The 16,100-nt window shown below is 46.1% G+C and overlaps 1 protein-coding gene across 12 annotated transcripts in view; it reads right to left on the bottom strand.

Moving 5' to 3' along the window:
* Positions 1-16,100, bottom strand: part of EPS15L1 (epidermal growth factor receptor pathway substrate 15 like 1) — a 96,745-nt gene that overhangs the window by 55,655 nt on the left and 24,990 nt on the right. For 11 of the 12 annotated variants that reach the window (XM_077859528.1, XM_077859532.1, XM_077859526.1 and 8 more), the window contains exons 4-9: positions 15,636-15,683; positions 13,718-13,813; positions 12,610-12,672; positions 9,426-9,551; positions 5,760-5,819; positions 2,132-2,365 (exon numbers count right to left, since the gene is read on the bottom strand). In XM_077859528.1, the coding sequence (XP_077715654.1) occupies positions 2,132-2,365; positions 5,760-5,819; positions 9,426-9,551; positions 12,610-12,672; positions 13,718-13,813; positions 15,636-15,683 (627 nt within the window). Of the gene's footprint in view, positions 1-2,131; positions 2,366-5,759; positions 5,820-9,425; positions 9,552-9,627; positions 9,775-12,609; positions 12,673-13,717; positions 13,814-15,635; positions 15,684-16,100 lie in introns of those variants that run through there. The other variant, XM_077859537.1, reaches the window with a different exon arrangement.

Below are 16,100 nucleotides of genomic sequence, written 5' to 3'. Positions count from 1 at the left end.
AAATGAGCCACTCACTTCCCCACCAACACCAAGTAGAATGTTTAACTTCAAAAATATGTCATGCAGGGGATCCCTGGGTGGCGCAGCGGTTTAGCGCCTGCCTTTGGCCCAGGGCGCAATCCTGAAGACCCGGGATCGAGTCCCATGTCGGGCTTCCGGTGCATGGAGCCTGCTTCTCCCTCTGCCTATGTCTCTGCCTCTCTCTCTCTGCGACTATCATAAATAAATAAAAATTTTAAAAAAATATTAAAAAAAAATATGTCATGCATAACAGAATCATCATCTGATCCTGTGTTTCTGAAGCATTAAGTATCTGACAATTCATTTTTTATTGTAATTTAAATGTCTGTCATTACGCTTTTGATTGCTGAGGCACCCATTTCAAAAACAGCCATCCTGAGTAAACATTACCAACCACACGACTAGGGAAAGAACCAGGCCAGCCCAAGACGGTTCCCTGGGAAACTCAGGGTGTCCTAGATAAATGGCCTCCTGAGTGACCCCACTTTTCCCTTTCCATGCTTTCATTTCCACTCTTATGTTTTAAATTCACCAGTAAAGAGTGAACCCAAGAAACCCTAGGCCCCCATCCTCGACCCCAAAAAGGTAGAGCCCCATGCCTGAGCTCGCTCTCTCTCTACCCCTGGCTTTGCTGTGGTGGCCCTGGGTGTGATGTACACTCTGCAGGACCTGTGAGTAATAAATCTTAGTTTTTAAAATTTTCCTGATGGTTGTTGCTGAAGTACATTTTGCAATCCTAACAAGAGCCACAAAGACACTTGGCTCCAGTCGAGGAAGTATCTGTGGGGGCTTGCCAAAAGTAACGGGGGGCCTAAGTGAATGCCACAGCCATTCCTAGCCAACAGTGTCACTTACTGATAGGCTGAGACCAAGATGGTTTCTCATTTCTACTTTTATGGTTCATATCTGAATTTGCATGGCAGTGCTGGCTGGCCCTCTTCATGTCACCTGCACTGCTTTCCCTTTGAAACCACAAATAAGGCAGAAAGCAAGGCATGACTCAGGATGTAACTCATGGTCACATTCTTGCATGTTTTAGATAATCTCAAAGGCACCTTTTTATAAAAGACCCCTTTATGGTGTGCTACATTTGCCAGAACAAGAAATGTCTTTTTGAAATATAAGATGCTGCCCGCTGGGAGTCAGAGCCCCCACACTGTCTTTAACAAGACATAGATGTCTCCCTTGCTCCTGTGGTATTCAACATCTTTACTGAGCATCAAAGTATCTGGGTTGTTCTGACACTGAGATTACAACCAAGAACTAACTCTGCTCTCATGAAGCTAAGCGGGAGGGGAGTAGGAGAAAGAGACAGATAATACATAATTAACAACGAAACAGGCCAGGCATGGGAAATCTAGAATGCAGGGTGGAAAGAGCCCAGGGCACACTGGCTATGATCACACCAAAGCCCCTGGATAAGATGCCCTGTGAGCAGAGGCCTTGCAAAGCAAAGTGCTGGGTACAATCTGGGAAAGCACCAGCCCAGGAGAGGTGCTGCCTGAGGCAGAAGGAATAGAGAGCCCAAAGGGTAGAGCAAACTAAGTGTGTCTGAGGAAGGATGGCATTTGTTTGCAAAGGAATGAGAAACTTAACTCCAAATCCCTATAGCTATAGACTCAATGTTTGTGCCACCCACCCCCGCCTCTCACCCCAGAATTCCTGTTAAAACCCTAATCCCAATGTAATGGTATTGGGAAGTGAGGCCTTCGGAAGGTGATTACTTCATGAGGGTGGAGTTCCATGAATATGATCATTCCCCTCATAAGGGAACCCCAGAGAGCTCCCTCGTCCTTTCTACCACCTGAAGACAGCGAGGAAACTCAATCTGTGAACCCAGAATCAGGCTCTCATCAGACACCAAATCTGCCTGTGCCTGGATCTTGGGACTTCCTAGCCTCTAGGTTTTCTGGGAGAAATAAATGTTCGTTACAGTCAGAGAGTGTATGGTACTAAGGTGCCAACCATATATATCATTTGAAAAAACACAATCACAAATGTTACCTTTCTGGAGTCACAAATTACTTGCTCCCAAGGAACATCTGGCTGGGACTCTGCAAGTACACACGGCTGCTCCGAGAAGCAGCCACGAATGCAGAGGGCACCATACCTGTGTTTGCTTGATGCTGTGCTTGGGAGACAAGCTTCCCGTGCTGTTCAGGCTGCTGACGCTGCCGTGGGAAGGCGTGGAGCGGAGGCTGTCTTTTGGCGGGGGGCTGGCAGGCAAGACGGGCACAGCGCCTGGGAACACTGTCTTTTTCCTCTTAGAAGGTGGGATGAGGGATGGGGGCAGGACAGAGGGCACAGGCTCCTTCTCAAGGGCTCGGTACACCAAGTGCATCGCCTGTGAGTGCGAAAGAGAATAACATTCAGGTGGCCAGGCACAGGCCGTGGCAGGGAGAGGGAAGCTTTTTCTGGGACTGTGATGCTGTGACAATGACTGCTCTTTTTGAGGCCACTTCTAAGCGGAACAAAGTAAAAAATAAACCTTTACTGATGCATTCTCTTCCAATGCATCATTTTTCCAGGATGTGTTTAATCACATAAGACCAACACAAGCACAAAAGGAATTCAATCGTGCCAGACTCCACACACGTCCCTTCACCACACAGCTCCAGGGCTGATGACTCCCCAAGTGCTAGAATTTGAAGTCTAAAGATACACTGAGAACTGTGCTTACTTCCTGTTTCAGACAGGCAAAGAAAAGAAAACTTTGTCTAAAACAAAGATTTAAGTCTGTTTTCAAGCTTAACAAAATCCTTTGTTACACCAAGGGTCCTTGGGTGGCTCAGTCAGTATTGATTTCAGTTCAGGTCATGACCTCAGGGTCCTGAGATCAAGCCCCATGTCTGGCTCTGTGCTGGGCATAGAGCCTGCTTAAGATTCTCCCTCTCCTTCTCCCCCAGACCTCGCTCTCAAAAAAAAAAAAAAAAAAAGGACAAAATCAAAATTCTAACCCTTCCCACTTAAAAATATTCCTTGAGGTGCTATCTGCATTTAGACCAGATCACTAACATAAGTAAAATTTACCATCACTTAAAAATGCTATAGAATGCTAAAAACCCAGCAAGTGATGAAAAGAAACCCAAATGACACAATTATAAGACCCATTTACAGAACAACATAAATCTCAGCTGAAATGATGGGAAATGATACAAACAAAACAATAATGGAAACTTGGGGCTCCTGAGGCCGTGCAGAGAGGGGCATATTCCCAGGTTCACTCTAGGCCAGTCATCCCATTCCTGGGAATCACCCTAAGAGCAGTTCAATGAAACAAGCACCTTAAGACAAGTGTGGTCACTGGAAATATAAAAAATAAATAACAAGAGACTGGAAGACAGGGAAGCTAGTATTCAATGGAGAAAGAGTTTCAGTTTTGTAGGATGAAGGATCTTGGAGATGGGAGGTGGTGACAGCTGCACAGCTATATAAAAGTATGCCACTGAACCACACACTTGAAAATGGCAGGGTGCCTAGGCGGCTGTCAGTTGGGTGTTGGCCTTCAGCTCAGGTCATGATCCCAGGGTCCTGGGATCGAGCCCCATGTCAGGCTCCCTGCTTTAGCAGGGAGTCTGATTCTCCCTCTACCTCTGCCCCTATCCCCATTCATGTGCTCTCTCTAATAAATAAATATTTTTTTAAAAATGGCTATGATGATAAATTTTATGTTCTATATATTTTACCACAATAAAAAAAAAAAAAAAAAAACAAAAAAAAAAAACACAGGGATACCTGGAATGGCTCAGTGAGTTAAAGTAAGCACCCAACCCTGATTTCAGCTCAGGTTGTGATCTCAGGGTTGTGAGGTCTCACTGCAGTCTGCTTGTGATTCTTGCTCTCCTTCTCCCTCTGCCCCTCCCCCTGCTTTTGCCCACTCATTCATGCTAATAAAGAAATAAATAAATCTTTTTTTTTTAATTAAAACATATTGCCCTTAACTACAGGAAGCTACTTTGTTCTCCTTTGAGATTCAAGGGAACAAGGTGAGTGAATAAATCTCATGAATGGAAAAGGTCAAAGATGTGAGGTGGAGGGAAGGGAGGAAGAAGAGGAGACAGAATGACACAGGCCCAGGGCGAGGAGGGCTGGCATGTGAGGACCTGAGCATGGCCGCTAGGCCACATAAGAGGAAGGGGGTGGGGAGCTGGAAGGGTGTGAAGGGAGCAGCTGCATGGGAAGGCAGCCTACAGTACAGGAGAGCCCCGATCAACACACAGACATCACTGCCATTAAAAGGAGAAGGCAGGAGTACCAGGGTTGGACATAAGCAGACCTGAAAATAGACGGTGGTGCCTTGGAGCACCTGCTGAGTACATCTACATGTACACCTACTCCCAACTCTGTCTACTGAGAGGTCCTGGAAGCAGTGGTATCCCAGGAGCACTGAGCACCCCAGAGCCCACATCCTGGTTTTTAACACCATTCTCCACTACATGGAACCAGGGCTCCCTGGAGAAACAGGGTTGGGGCAGGAAATATACAGGAGGAGCCATCAGCCATCTCACCATGCCAAAAGGAAGCCAAGTGCTCTGACAATGATGGAATGTGACCAAAGGACAAAGGAGGCAGCTGGGAGGAGCTCTACATGGGCAGAGTAAATCACACAACTAAAAGATTATAAACCGTGGAACAGAAGATACAGCCATGAGTCCACTCTGACACAGATTCCTTATAGTAGAAGGCTAACTAAAAATGTGCAAAAAGTGCCAGAATTAGAAACTTGTCTGGCAACCACCATAATCTTCAATCAGGTGAGAGTCCTGGGAGGACATGAGAACTAGTGGGTGAGAGGTGGAAGAGTAATGAAGTGTCCAGTCTCCAAGTGTCTCCCACAAGACACTGAGTCACAGGAAAAGAGTAACTCTGCAGGGAGAAACCTGCAGCCTCCACTGACCACAATCAAGATGGACACCATGTCGACAACGGGGCAAGAAGATAGCACAGGTCCTGTCAATGGCACAGACCCCAAGAATAACAAGCATCACCTCAGTGGAGTCCTGCCACACACAAGGGCATGACCTGGATCGTCAGAGGAAATAGCTGATATCCCCAAGCTAAGGGACACTCCACAAACTGCTGGCCTACACTCTTCAAAATGCCCACAGGCCCATGAGACACAGAGATAAATAGAGCTGTTGCTCCAGATTAGAGGATAGGAAAGAGACTGTGGAATGTAACAAAGGAGGCTGGAACTTCTTAGCTGCAAAGAATGGGGAAAGTGGTACAGTCTCAGTCATATTCTTAGACAATACATAAGGACATATTAATATGGAAGCTATATGACAAGACACACAACAGATACTATAATTATTAGATAGACACTGTCTATGTTAATTTACTGATTTTGAATTGGACGCTGGGTATGTAAGAGAATTTCCTGGTTTTAGGAAATACACACTGAAGTATTCTGGGACAAACCAGTATGGTGTCTGTAACTTACTCCAAAACGGCCCAAAGGAAAATTTTAGGTGTGTGTATACGTACATATGTATGGCGAGAGAGAGAAGGAGGAAGCAGATAAAGCAATGTGGTAAAATAATACCACTGGGGAATTTTACTGAAGGGTATTCCAAAGAATTCTCTGTATTACTGCCACTTTTCTTTAAATCCAAAATATATCAATTTTTATCTGATTTTTAAAAATCAGATAAAAAAAAAGACTCCAGAAATCCCACATGAACTATACATTTCCTTCCTCAGTAGGGTGGGAAAAGCGAGTTGCAGCAGGGCCCTACCACAGCAAACTCATCTCTGTCCAGGTGCCCATCCTTGTCGATGTCACTGAGGTCCCAGACCTGCAAGGGAAAGAAAGCAAGGCTTACTGGGGAAGGAAGCATACCTGCCAGAACTCAGATTCCGAGTGCTCTGGGCATACCAGGGCTACGACAAGGCGATCAAAATACATTTAAGAACCAGTCAGTGGGTTGTCTGAAAAACCACCAGCTGAGGAAGTATTGTCAATTCCAAAATCCTTTCCATTACATTACATTCATTTTCTCTAACATACAATCATAATAATAACCGGGTCCACCTTGGTTTTTTTTACTGTCTTACAAGGAATTCTTGGACAGAAAAGATGGTTTGGTTTTGGCACAGGTGTTGCTCCAACACAAACTGCCCCCCCCCCCCTTTCACACTGTGCTGAGCTGAGGTCCACCAAGTCTCCTCTCCTCTCCCGCTGGTGGATGATGAGGCAGGTGCCACTGAGGATGCATGGCCCACCTCACACTTTGAAGATGAGGCTGGCAGGTAAGAGTTTCTATACTGGGCCAAAGGTCAGGTGCCAGATTTTTTTTCTAAAGCACAATCAAAGCACTAACTTCCTGACCCAAGTCAGCCCCAACTCAAACCAGCAGGCCTGTTCGACTCGGACAACACTGGGTATGGCACCAGTACCTAGAACCAAGCAGACCCCTTAGCATCCAAACATGGTGGTATTTCATGCACTGGTTACCCTCTCAGTCAATCATGAGCAACATCAGTCCAGGGACATTTCTCCCACGCAAGTCCCCCTCCCCAGCCCTGCCACCATCTTTGACTTGGGCCTCTCCAATACTCCACAAAGGCCACAGCCTCCAGTTGGCTTCTTTGCCTCCGATCCTTTCCCTAGGGTTACAATGGGGACTGTTCTAGAATGCACTCTAAGCCTGTCCCCTAGACTGGCACATGGAACCTCCTGTGGCCTATACAGGTCCTTGTACCACATTCCAGCTTCCAGGGACTCCATCCACTTCACTCTCTAGGGAGCCCAAATTGCTCGCAGTCCCTTCAAGCATATAGATGGCCTTTGGGAGGTGTTCTGCATCAGGCTGAATGCTTTATGCCTCTGGTTTCAATGCAGGAAGCAGGGGTTCGGGAAGAGTAACTTTTCCAAAGATATGGCACTTGCCTGGGGGAACTTGAACGAGAATGAGACTTCCTGACTCCACGTCTCTCCCCGCCCAGGGCCTCAGCACCACTGCCATTCGGGACCATACTGGTGTCTATGGTGGGGCTAACCTGGCACTGCATGGTGTTGAACAGCATCCCAGGCCTCCACCCACGTGATGCCAACAACACCTGCCCCATGTGGGACCACCAGAACTGTTTCCAGACACAGCTCAACATCCTCCAGGGGAGGAAGTACGTGGTAAGAACCCTCCAGCCCTCCCCAGCATGCCTCTGCTCATGCCACTATGTGCCTGGCCTCCTCATCCTGTCATCGGCCACTCATCTCTTCACTCTGGAGGACACAACCCTGAAGGGCCTATTCTAGGCAGCCCTCCCTGCCTGCCCTTTATGCTTCCTCTCTGCCACTGTCCCCACTGGGCAGAATCACAATTATCAGGGAGGCAATGGGCAGTAGGGGGTCACCAGGAAACAATGAGGGCTCTGGGGACCACCTAGGTCCTATTCCCCTCTCCATGAGACCCCAGGAGGCTTATTAGCCACTTTGAAAGCCCACTTTTCCTCATCTAGAAGATGAAAGTGATACCATTCATAACAAGGCGGCTGCAAGTCCTGAAGGACTTCATTCATGCAAAGTGTTCTAATGGGATTGGCATATAGTAAGACCTCAATAAATAAATATCACAATCTTAACCATTATTTATCTCTTTGACCCCTTGGACTAATTTCTAATTTCATCCTCATCTTCCCGGTGCCCAGCACAAGGCCTGACCCAGAGCAGACTCCAAACTTCCTGAATGGCTGAATGGATGGTTAGTGCATGGATGAATGGACAGATGCATAGATGCATGGATGCACGAGTACACTGATGCACATTCACAGATAGGTGTAGAGATAAATGGGTACGTGAATATGGATGCACACATGCCTAGATGGACAGGTGCACAGGTGAATGGGTGCATGGTTATGAATGCATGTGTGCATGGATATGGATAAGTGCATGGATGGGTGCATGGATATGGATATGGATGCATGTGTACATGCCTGAATGGGTGCACATAAGGCTGGTGTGTGCAGAAAAGGAGGGAAGGAGAAAGCCCAGCAGATAAGAAGCGACTCCTATGCCACAAGACCTGGAGCCAGGGCAGGAGATCTGCAGAACACACCCTTCCTAGCCACATCTCCCTTTGTAATGAAGCTACCTTCACCTCCATCATTCTGTCTTGTTTGTAATTTGGCTCTATAGAATTATTACATCCAGTTGTCAGGTATTTAGCAAGGCCTGCCAAATGAATGCACACAATGAACAGGACTGGGTCACCGCATTTTGCTGCAATTAAAATTCACGCCTTGTAAAGACTCTTGGTCCCCATCACAGATCTCCACCTATACCATGCCACAGCCCAGAGGAAACAAAGGGAATTGAGAGATTGCCTTTCTTAGCAGCCTTCCTTCAAAACAAAGTATTAAGATGGGCTCTACTTGGGTCCTTTCAAATGGGCCAGTGTCCACAAGTCATACTCAAACAGAAACCAAGGGACAGGAATTTGCATCTTTCCCAAAGGTTGTCCCAAATGTCGTAAGCTAGACCTACAGGTGTCGCCTAAGGCAGCAGAGACTATGCTCAGTCCCCTGCTCTGGGTTTGTGCCTGCCACATCGCTGTAATCCAATCCAGACAGATGACAACACCCATCCCTTCTTGGTAAAGAGCAGGGAACTCAGTATAGACACCTTGTGGAACTGGGCTTTGTCACAGAGCAAACACACAGGGCCATGATGCAAACCTCAATGGAGGGAAGACAGTCTGGAATAGAAAGCTGTAACTAAAAAGAACTTGCATTTAATAGGAACAAAACTAAGGGCTTTCTTTTAAGAGAACGTGTAAAATTTCTTCTAAGCTTACAGCAGATTTTAAAGTACCTTTAACTTAAGTTCCCAGATAGAAAAAAAAAGGTAATTAAAAAGAGAAAAGAGGGGTGCCTAGGTAGTGCAGTCAGTTGAGCATCCAACTCTTGGTTTGGGCTTAGGTCTGACTGAGTCCTGTGTTGGGCTCCATGCTTGGCGCAGAGTCTGCTTGAGATTCTTTCTCCCTCTCCCTCATGTCCCATCTCTCTAAAATAAATAAATAAGTCTTTAAAAAAAGAAAAAAAGTTCTGGACATATACTCCCATACTTCTCCCCAGGAGCACACGGAGATGCGGAAATCCTGGGTGTGGGTTCAAATCTCATTTCTGCCTGTCTCTAGACCCCAGGCAGCGAGTTCACTTCTGAGGCTGTCTCCCCAAGTGTGTAATGGGCCCACACCAGCATCTTCCCACAGCCCAGGGAGCATCTGTGAGCCACATCCATAAAGCCCTAAGCCAACTTGACCATAGCAAGTTCTTCATGAACATCAGCTCTAACAAAGCCTCCAATGGTGCATGGCCTTGTGTAAAGCCTCATGTGTGCGTGGGAACCATGCATGGGGCAGACAGCAGTCAGCAGCAGTGTAGGATGTGAGAGAATCACTCACCCGGCCCAGGACATCAAGAGGCAGCTTTGAGTTCATGAGGACTGGCTTGACTTTGTCTCCAGAGAGCAACCCATTGATGGGTAAGAGGCTTTCAAAAATTCCATCGAATTTTGCCTTTTCTTCCACCTAGTTGGAAAAGAATAGCCTGAGTAAGTAAAAAAAAAAAAAAAAAACTGTGGGAGAGTCCAAAATGAGCTCTGACCCGAAACTGAATGAAAAGAGGCAAGGAGGGCAGCCCCAGTGGCCCAGCGGTTTAGCACCGCCCTCAGTCCAGGATGTGATCCTGGAGACCTGGGATCAAGTCCCATGTCGGGCTCCCTGCGTGGAGCCTGCTTCTCCCTCTGCCTGTGTCTCTGTCTCTCTGTCTCTCTCTGAGTCTGTTGTGAGAAAGAAAAGAGAAGAGAAGAGAAGAGAAGAGAAGAGAAGAGAAGAGAAGAGAAGAGAAGAGAAGAGAGAAAAGAAATGAAAAGAAAAGAAAAGAAAAGAAAAGAGAAAAGAAAAGAAAGAAAAAGAGAAGAGAAGAGAAGAGAAGAGAAGAGAAGAGAAGAGAAGAGAAGAGAAGAGAAGAGAAGAGAAGAGAAGAGAAGAGAAAACAGGCGAGGACCCACCCCTGGGCTCGCCTAAAAGCACAGGATGGTCTTATGGCAGTTCCAGAGTAAACATCTTCCCTGAAGGAAATAGCTCACTGGAACTACGAATCTGGAGACCAAGGTCAATGGAGGGACAGGACCTGGCTCTAAGCTTTGCTCTCCACCATAGGGGCCGCCTGGGAGACAAAGATCACCCTACCTCCCTCCTAGGAGCTCACTAGGACAAGAAAGGTCGTAGTGTGAATGGACTTTCATTCTTTAAGACAAACAACTAAATCTGGATATCAACCTACAGGACTAAAAGAGCTTAAGAACCAAATATAAAAATAAACCAAGACTTAAGCAACCAATTATCAAAATCAACTTTAAGCACAGGAAGTCCTCTTACAGTAAAAAAAATAAATAAATTATAAAAGCTCCTCGTAAACAGAGAGCCCTGGGCAGGACTAATAGCACATGGCCACACATGTCAAAGGGGCCATCAGTGAGGTGGGTCTGGGCAGAGGCCTGCAGTCTGCCCTCCTCCAGAAATGAAACCCACAGGGACTGGACCCAGGGGATAGAGAGCCCTCACCACCCACTCAGCCCATGAGCTGGAGCCCCTAAGAGCATTAAGAAACCCTCAACAAGCATACATCAACAGAACAGATAACCTAAATGTAGTGCATCCACACAATGGAATATTCTTCAGCCTCAAAAACAAAAGAGATTCTGATCCAGGCTACAACATGGAAGAATCCTGAGAAAATTATGCTGACTGAAATAAGCCAGAAAGCAAAGGACAGGTACTGTAGGATTCCACTTCTATGAGGTCCGCAGAGGAGTCACATTCTCCTCTAGGCACCAGGAGGTGGAGTAGGGAGGGGAGGAGTCAGTGTTTAATGGGGACAGAGTTTCAGTCTGCAGTAATGAGAAAGTTCTGGAGAGGAACAGTGAAGATGGCTGCACAACAGTATGAATGTACCTAACACTACTGAACTATATGCTTAAAAATGATCAAGATGGTGAGGGCACCTGGGTGGCTCAATCAGTTGAGCGTCCGAATGGGTTTTGGCTCAGATCATGATCTCAGGGTGCTAGGAGAGAGTACTGCATTGGGCTCCCTGCTCAGCATGGAGTCTGCTCAGGATTATCTTTCCCTCTCCCTGCCCCTAACCTCCCTCACACATGTATGCACCCTCTCTCTCTCTCTCAAATAAACAAACAAATCTTTAAAAAAAAAAAAAATGGTTAAGATGTTCATGAACTTCATGTCACCTACACTTTACCACAATTAAAAAGAAAACTAGAAAACAGAAGGGAGCACATAAGCAGACACTGCATGGGTGAGTCACTGGGAACACTAAGGCGAGCACCCTGTGTCCACCTTGAGTGTCTGGAATCATGCCCACATACTTCACTGCTTTGAGCAGCCCAGGAGCTCTCCCAACGGAAGAGAACACTTGGCACTTCAGCTCTGTCAATGTTTATCTGATCAAAACAGCTGAATCTCTCTTGAAAACAGTCTACTCCTGTAATGGCACCTTTCCCGCCCAGCCTCCCGTGCTTGCGAGGCCTCACAGCCTCCTCTGGCGCCAGCCCTTCTCATGAGGCCTCAACACAGCCCTGCAGGAAAGAGGCCAGGACAGCTCAAGGCAATTCTGGCTTCATTTTCCACAACAAAGCAGCTCCTTTTCAGAGTAGGTGCCCTGCAGACTACAAAGAAGGAACATCTTTTGGTACTGTGACTGCTGCTGGCAAAGTGCTCAGCTGCTCCCAGAGGTCACTTCCCCAATTCCTGGGTCAGAAGAGGCCTCCTTCTGCCCTATGCCTACATAAACCTCCCCTTGTCCAAACCCTTCAAAGGACAGGACAGAAAAATTGTGTAAAAATAGGACAAGTGTACTTGATGTGGGGTGGGGGTGGAGGGACATCTTTATTTTATAGCAAGGCTGTTATTAAGGTTAGTATTTAAGCCAAATAAAAGTGAGGAAATGTTATAAACCCCTTACAAGTGGGGAGTGAGGAGGTCTCAGGCTCTAGGGCACCGTCTCCATGTCCCACACACATTTCCTTTAGAGCTAATTCTGTACCTATTAGAGGTTACCACTCTTGCCTCTTTTTGCTGCTTCTAGAAAGACATGGGACATGGAGACAGTCCCCTCAGGTACTGAAAGAAGCTTTTTCAAAAAGCAATGAGAGCATCAGAAAGGAATGAATAGCAACACCCAAACTGGCTAGAAATAAGAGAGAGAGTTACAAAGACATCTTAGATGTCTTCACACTTGCAAATTCTCACAACTGCTCGTTCTATCCTGATTAACCAACCCAGGCAGCAAAAACCACATAACATGACCTGCAAATGCAAAATATTAACTGTAAAATTTTAAGAATCCATTGCCTGAAACTCAGCTAATGGCCTTAGCAGGGCAACACCCAAAAATGTCACGGCCATTTCAGAAGATTTTAATCTGAAAGAGTGTCTTGGTTAAATTCTGTGGCAGACTCACTCTGAAACAGAACAATCATCCCATCCAACGTTTTGAACACCACAAATGGCTGATACAACTGCACGTAAAGGGATGCCTGAGGGGCATTGCCCGGGGGTCACTTACCCTCACAGCCCAATGGGCCTCTGCAGATGGCGGCGTGACCATCAGAGGGCTGCTGGTGTCATGCTGTAAAGGAAGAGAAATACTCTGCTGTGGATGGCACAGAATTCAACTACAGAAAATGTGTCTGTGCAAAGGACACACGTTTCAGGGTGACTCAGTTGGTTAGGTGTCTGCCTTGGGCTCAGGTCATGATCTCAGGGTCCTGGGATCAAGCCCCACATCAGGCTCCCTGCTCAGGAAGGAATCTGCTTTTCCCTCTCCTTCTGCCCCTCCCACTCCTGCTTGTGCGCTCACTCTCTCTCAAATAAAATCTTAAAAAAAAAAAAAAAGGGACACACATTTCAAAGTGCTTTCAAAATGGGGAAAGATCTCAAAAAGTTAAACACAGAATCACTATATGCCCCAGCAGTTACCCACCGAGGTAGAGACCCAAGAGAACTGAAGAGACAGGTACACCAACAAATCCCGGAACACAAGTTATCACGTCCACCAACAGAGGGATGGATGGGCCATACAATGCAATCCGACTCAGCAATGAAAAGGAACCAAGCACCAACACTTGCTACAGGGCAGATGATCCCTGGAAACATTATGCTGAGTGACAGCAGCCAGATCTAGGATTCCAGAAATGCCCACAACAGGTAGATCCACAGAGAGACGAGTGGCCACCAGCGGCCAGAGGAGGGGGACCCATGAGTGACTGATTACTCAGTGGGTAAAAGGTTTCCTTTTGGGGTGATAAAAATATTCTGGAACTAGAGAAAAGTGATGGTTGTACAACACTGTCAGTGGACTAAATGTCACTAAGTTGTTCACTTTAAGATGGTGAATTTTAGGGCCCTGGGTGGCTCATGGTTGAGCATCTGTCTTTGGCTCAGGTTGTAATTCCAGGGTCCTGGGATCAAGACCCACATCAGGCTCCCCACAGGAAGCCTCCTTCTCCCTCTGCCTATGTCTCTGTCTCTGTCTCTCATGAATAAGCTTTTTTAAATCTTTAAAAAAAAAATAAAATGGTGAATTTTAGGTTATATAAATTCCACCTCTATTAAAGAAAGAGAGAATATAGATGATAGTAGAAGAGCATGAGCTGAAGGATTTCAATACTTACGAATTTAGGTGGCGGCATGTTCAGATTCAGATTGCTCAAGGTAACTTCGTGGCCACTCTGTGCACAGGCCACTAGTCTCAGCGCAACATAGAAACCCTGCAAATCCAAAAGAGGGAGAGGTGTGAACACCAGCTGGCTGGCGATAACGGGGGAGAGCTGTCTACAGTCGTGGGCTTCAGGAAAGAGGGATTTCTCTTCACTGCAGCAAGAAAGACTGAATGTGCAAAAGTCACTTGAGGGTCAAGCTGAACAAATTTCCCCCTGGGAGCACTGTTTAAATGAATATGCCTGCCAAGTGGACTTAGTCCACCACACTCTGGACACTGTAAAATTTTAAATAAATGTATTTTTTTATACCTTTATTATTTTTTAAGTAAGCTTTATGCCCAATGTGGGGCTTGAACTCACCACCATGAGATCAAGAGTCACATGCTCTACTGACTGAGCCAGCCAGGCACCCCTCAAATAAATACATTTTAGGCAATAACAAGCTCCCAACATTTAGGAAAATGTTAGATTAGGTAAGTAACAAACTAAAGTTTAAGATTATAAATAAATGATGAGTCAAATATGTGTTGACTTTTTTAAAAATGGTTTGAAACAGATATAGTTGTTAGGGAACTGATACGCACAATTCGCTATGATCCCCCTGGCTTGCTGGAGATAGCCTCTCCCACCTGCCCTCTGTGGCCTAATGTGGACTTCATTCCCACATAGGGACAAAGGACCTGAATTAGGCCATCAGGGACCTTTGCTCCTCCTTGCCTCCTCCTAACCCAGAACTGGCCATGCCACAGTCTTAGTGAACTCAGGCAGCATCATCTAATTTTTTAAATTGATCAAATAGTCTGAGAACATGAACTGTTTTAAAGCTGTAAACACAAGTACAGTTTTAAAAACCTCCTCAAAGAGATAAACACTAAACCAGCCCTTCTCAGACCGGTGTCCAAGAATGCCCAGGTGGCATATGCAGAAAAGGGGATGTAAGAAAGTTTCTAGGAACTGCATCAGACAAAGTTAACAGGTTTCTTGCCCACAAGGACGCTCAGAATCTTTCAACATGCAGACATACAGTGCAAATCTCAAGGAAGGGAGAAATAGCTGATAGTGCTTTCCCAATGGATCAGATCATGGACAGTAGGACAACAGGAACAACATTCCCTTGGGATTTAGTTTAGGGAAAGACTGAACAGAATTAAAATACAACCACTTAAAGTCATTTGTAAACGCCATAAACTTCCATTTACAGAACATTCTCAAAATGACAAAGTCATGATGGAGAAAGAACCAGTGGGGTGCCAGGGGTTAGGGTGTGACTGCCATGGGGCAACACAAGAGATTCTTCTGGGGGCCAGGCAGTTCTATATCCTTTGATGGTAATTACATGAATCTGTGCAACTGATAAAATTACACAGAACTATACACACCAAAGAACACCAAAAATTGCATGTAAAACTAATCAGCTCTGAGCAAGCCTCTAGTTTAGTACCACTCCAGGCTCTGAGCATCACACTATGGTGACGTAAGCAGCTCTCGCTGTGGGGAGCGGAGGAAGGATACACCGGAACTCTCTGAACTATTTTTGCAATTTCCATGAGTCTTATTTCAAAATAGAACATTTTGAAAACATTTTCATCACTTGTAAGCACACAAAATATTAAAAGATCTGCTAACCACAAAAGATGGCTCCCTCCAAGTGTTTTCAAAAAACCTTTATTTCAAAATGAAACCTTCCAATTTTAATGGTCTGATGGCCGCACTTATGTCTAGTAATACTTGTCCGCGGCAGTAACAAGGAAGGAAGAGCAGAGGTGACCCAGCCTGTGGGGTTCTGGCTCAAGCCTCTCCACTTGCTGTGTTTATGGTGTGTGTGTGTGTGTGTGTGTGTGTGTGTGTGTGTGTGTATATATATATATACCTGTTTGTCCAAGAACCCTTTACCTTCTGGGTCGGCCAAATCCCATATCTGTGGAAACACAAAAGTGCTCATAAGTACAACTGCCAACCACTGCCCATTTATTCACAGAACAGGAACTGATGCCCCTGTGTCTGAGCCTTACAAGTCAGCTGGAATGGTCACTCCCAAGCTCTGGGTGAGGAGGCAAATTTGGAACAGATGAATGACCTGCCTGCTCCCCATGGGCACACAGCTAGTCAGTGGCAAAACCTAGAGAATACCCAGGTCCACTTGGCTCCAAAGCCAAAATAAACCCATAAGCTGTCAAGATCCCCAAAGCACTCAGGCCTCTTGTCTGCTGCCCAAGAAGTAAGTGGAATATCCACCAGTGACAGCCTGCCAGGCTCACAGTGACCAGCCCACTCCCCAGGAGGCACATCCCCTTGAAGAGAAGTCTGGTCTTTGCCTGCCAGGGGAGCCCTGAGG

Source organism: Canis aureus, chromosome 19, assembly GCF_053574225.1.
Source record: "Canis aureus isolate CA01 chromosome 19, VMU_Caureus_v.1.0, whole genome shotgun sequence".
Classification (NCBI taxonomy): Eukaryota; Metazoa; Chordata; class Mammalia; order Carnivora; family Canidae; genus Canis; species Canis aureus.
The sequence above is the reverse complement of the archived record's forward strand: the minus strand, read 5'-3'. Positions and strand labels throughout refer to the sequence as shown.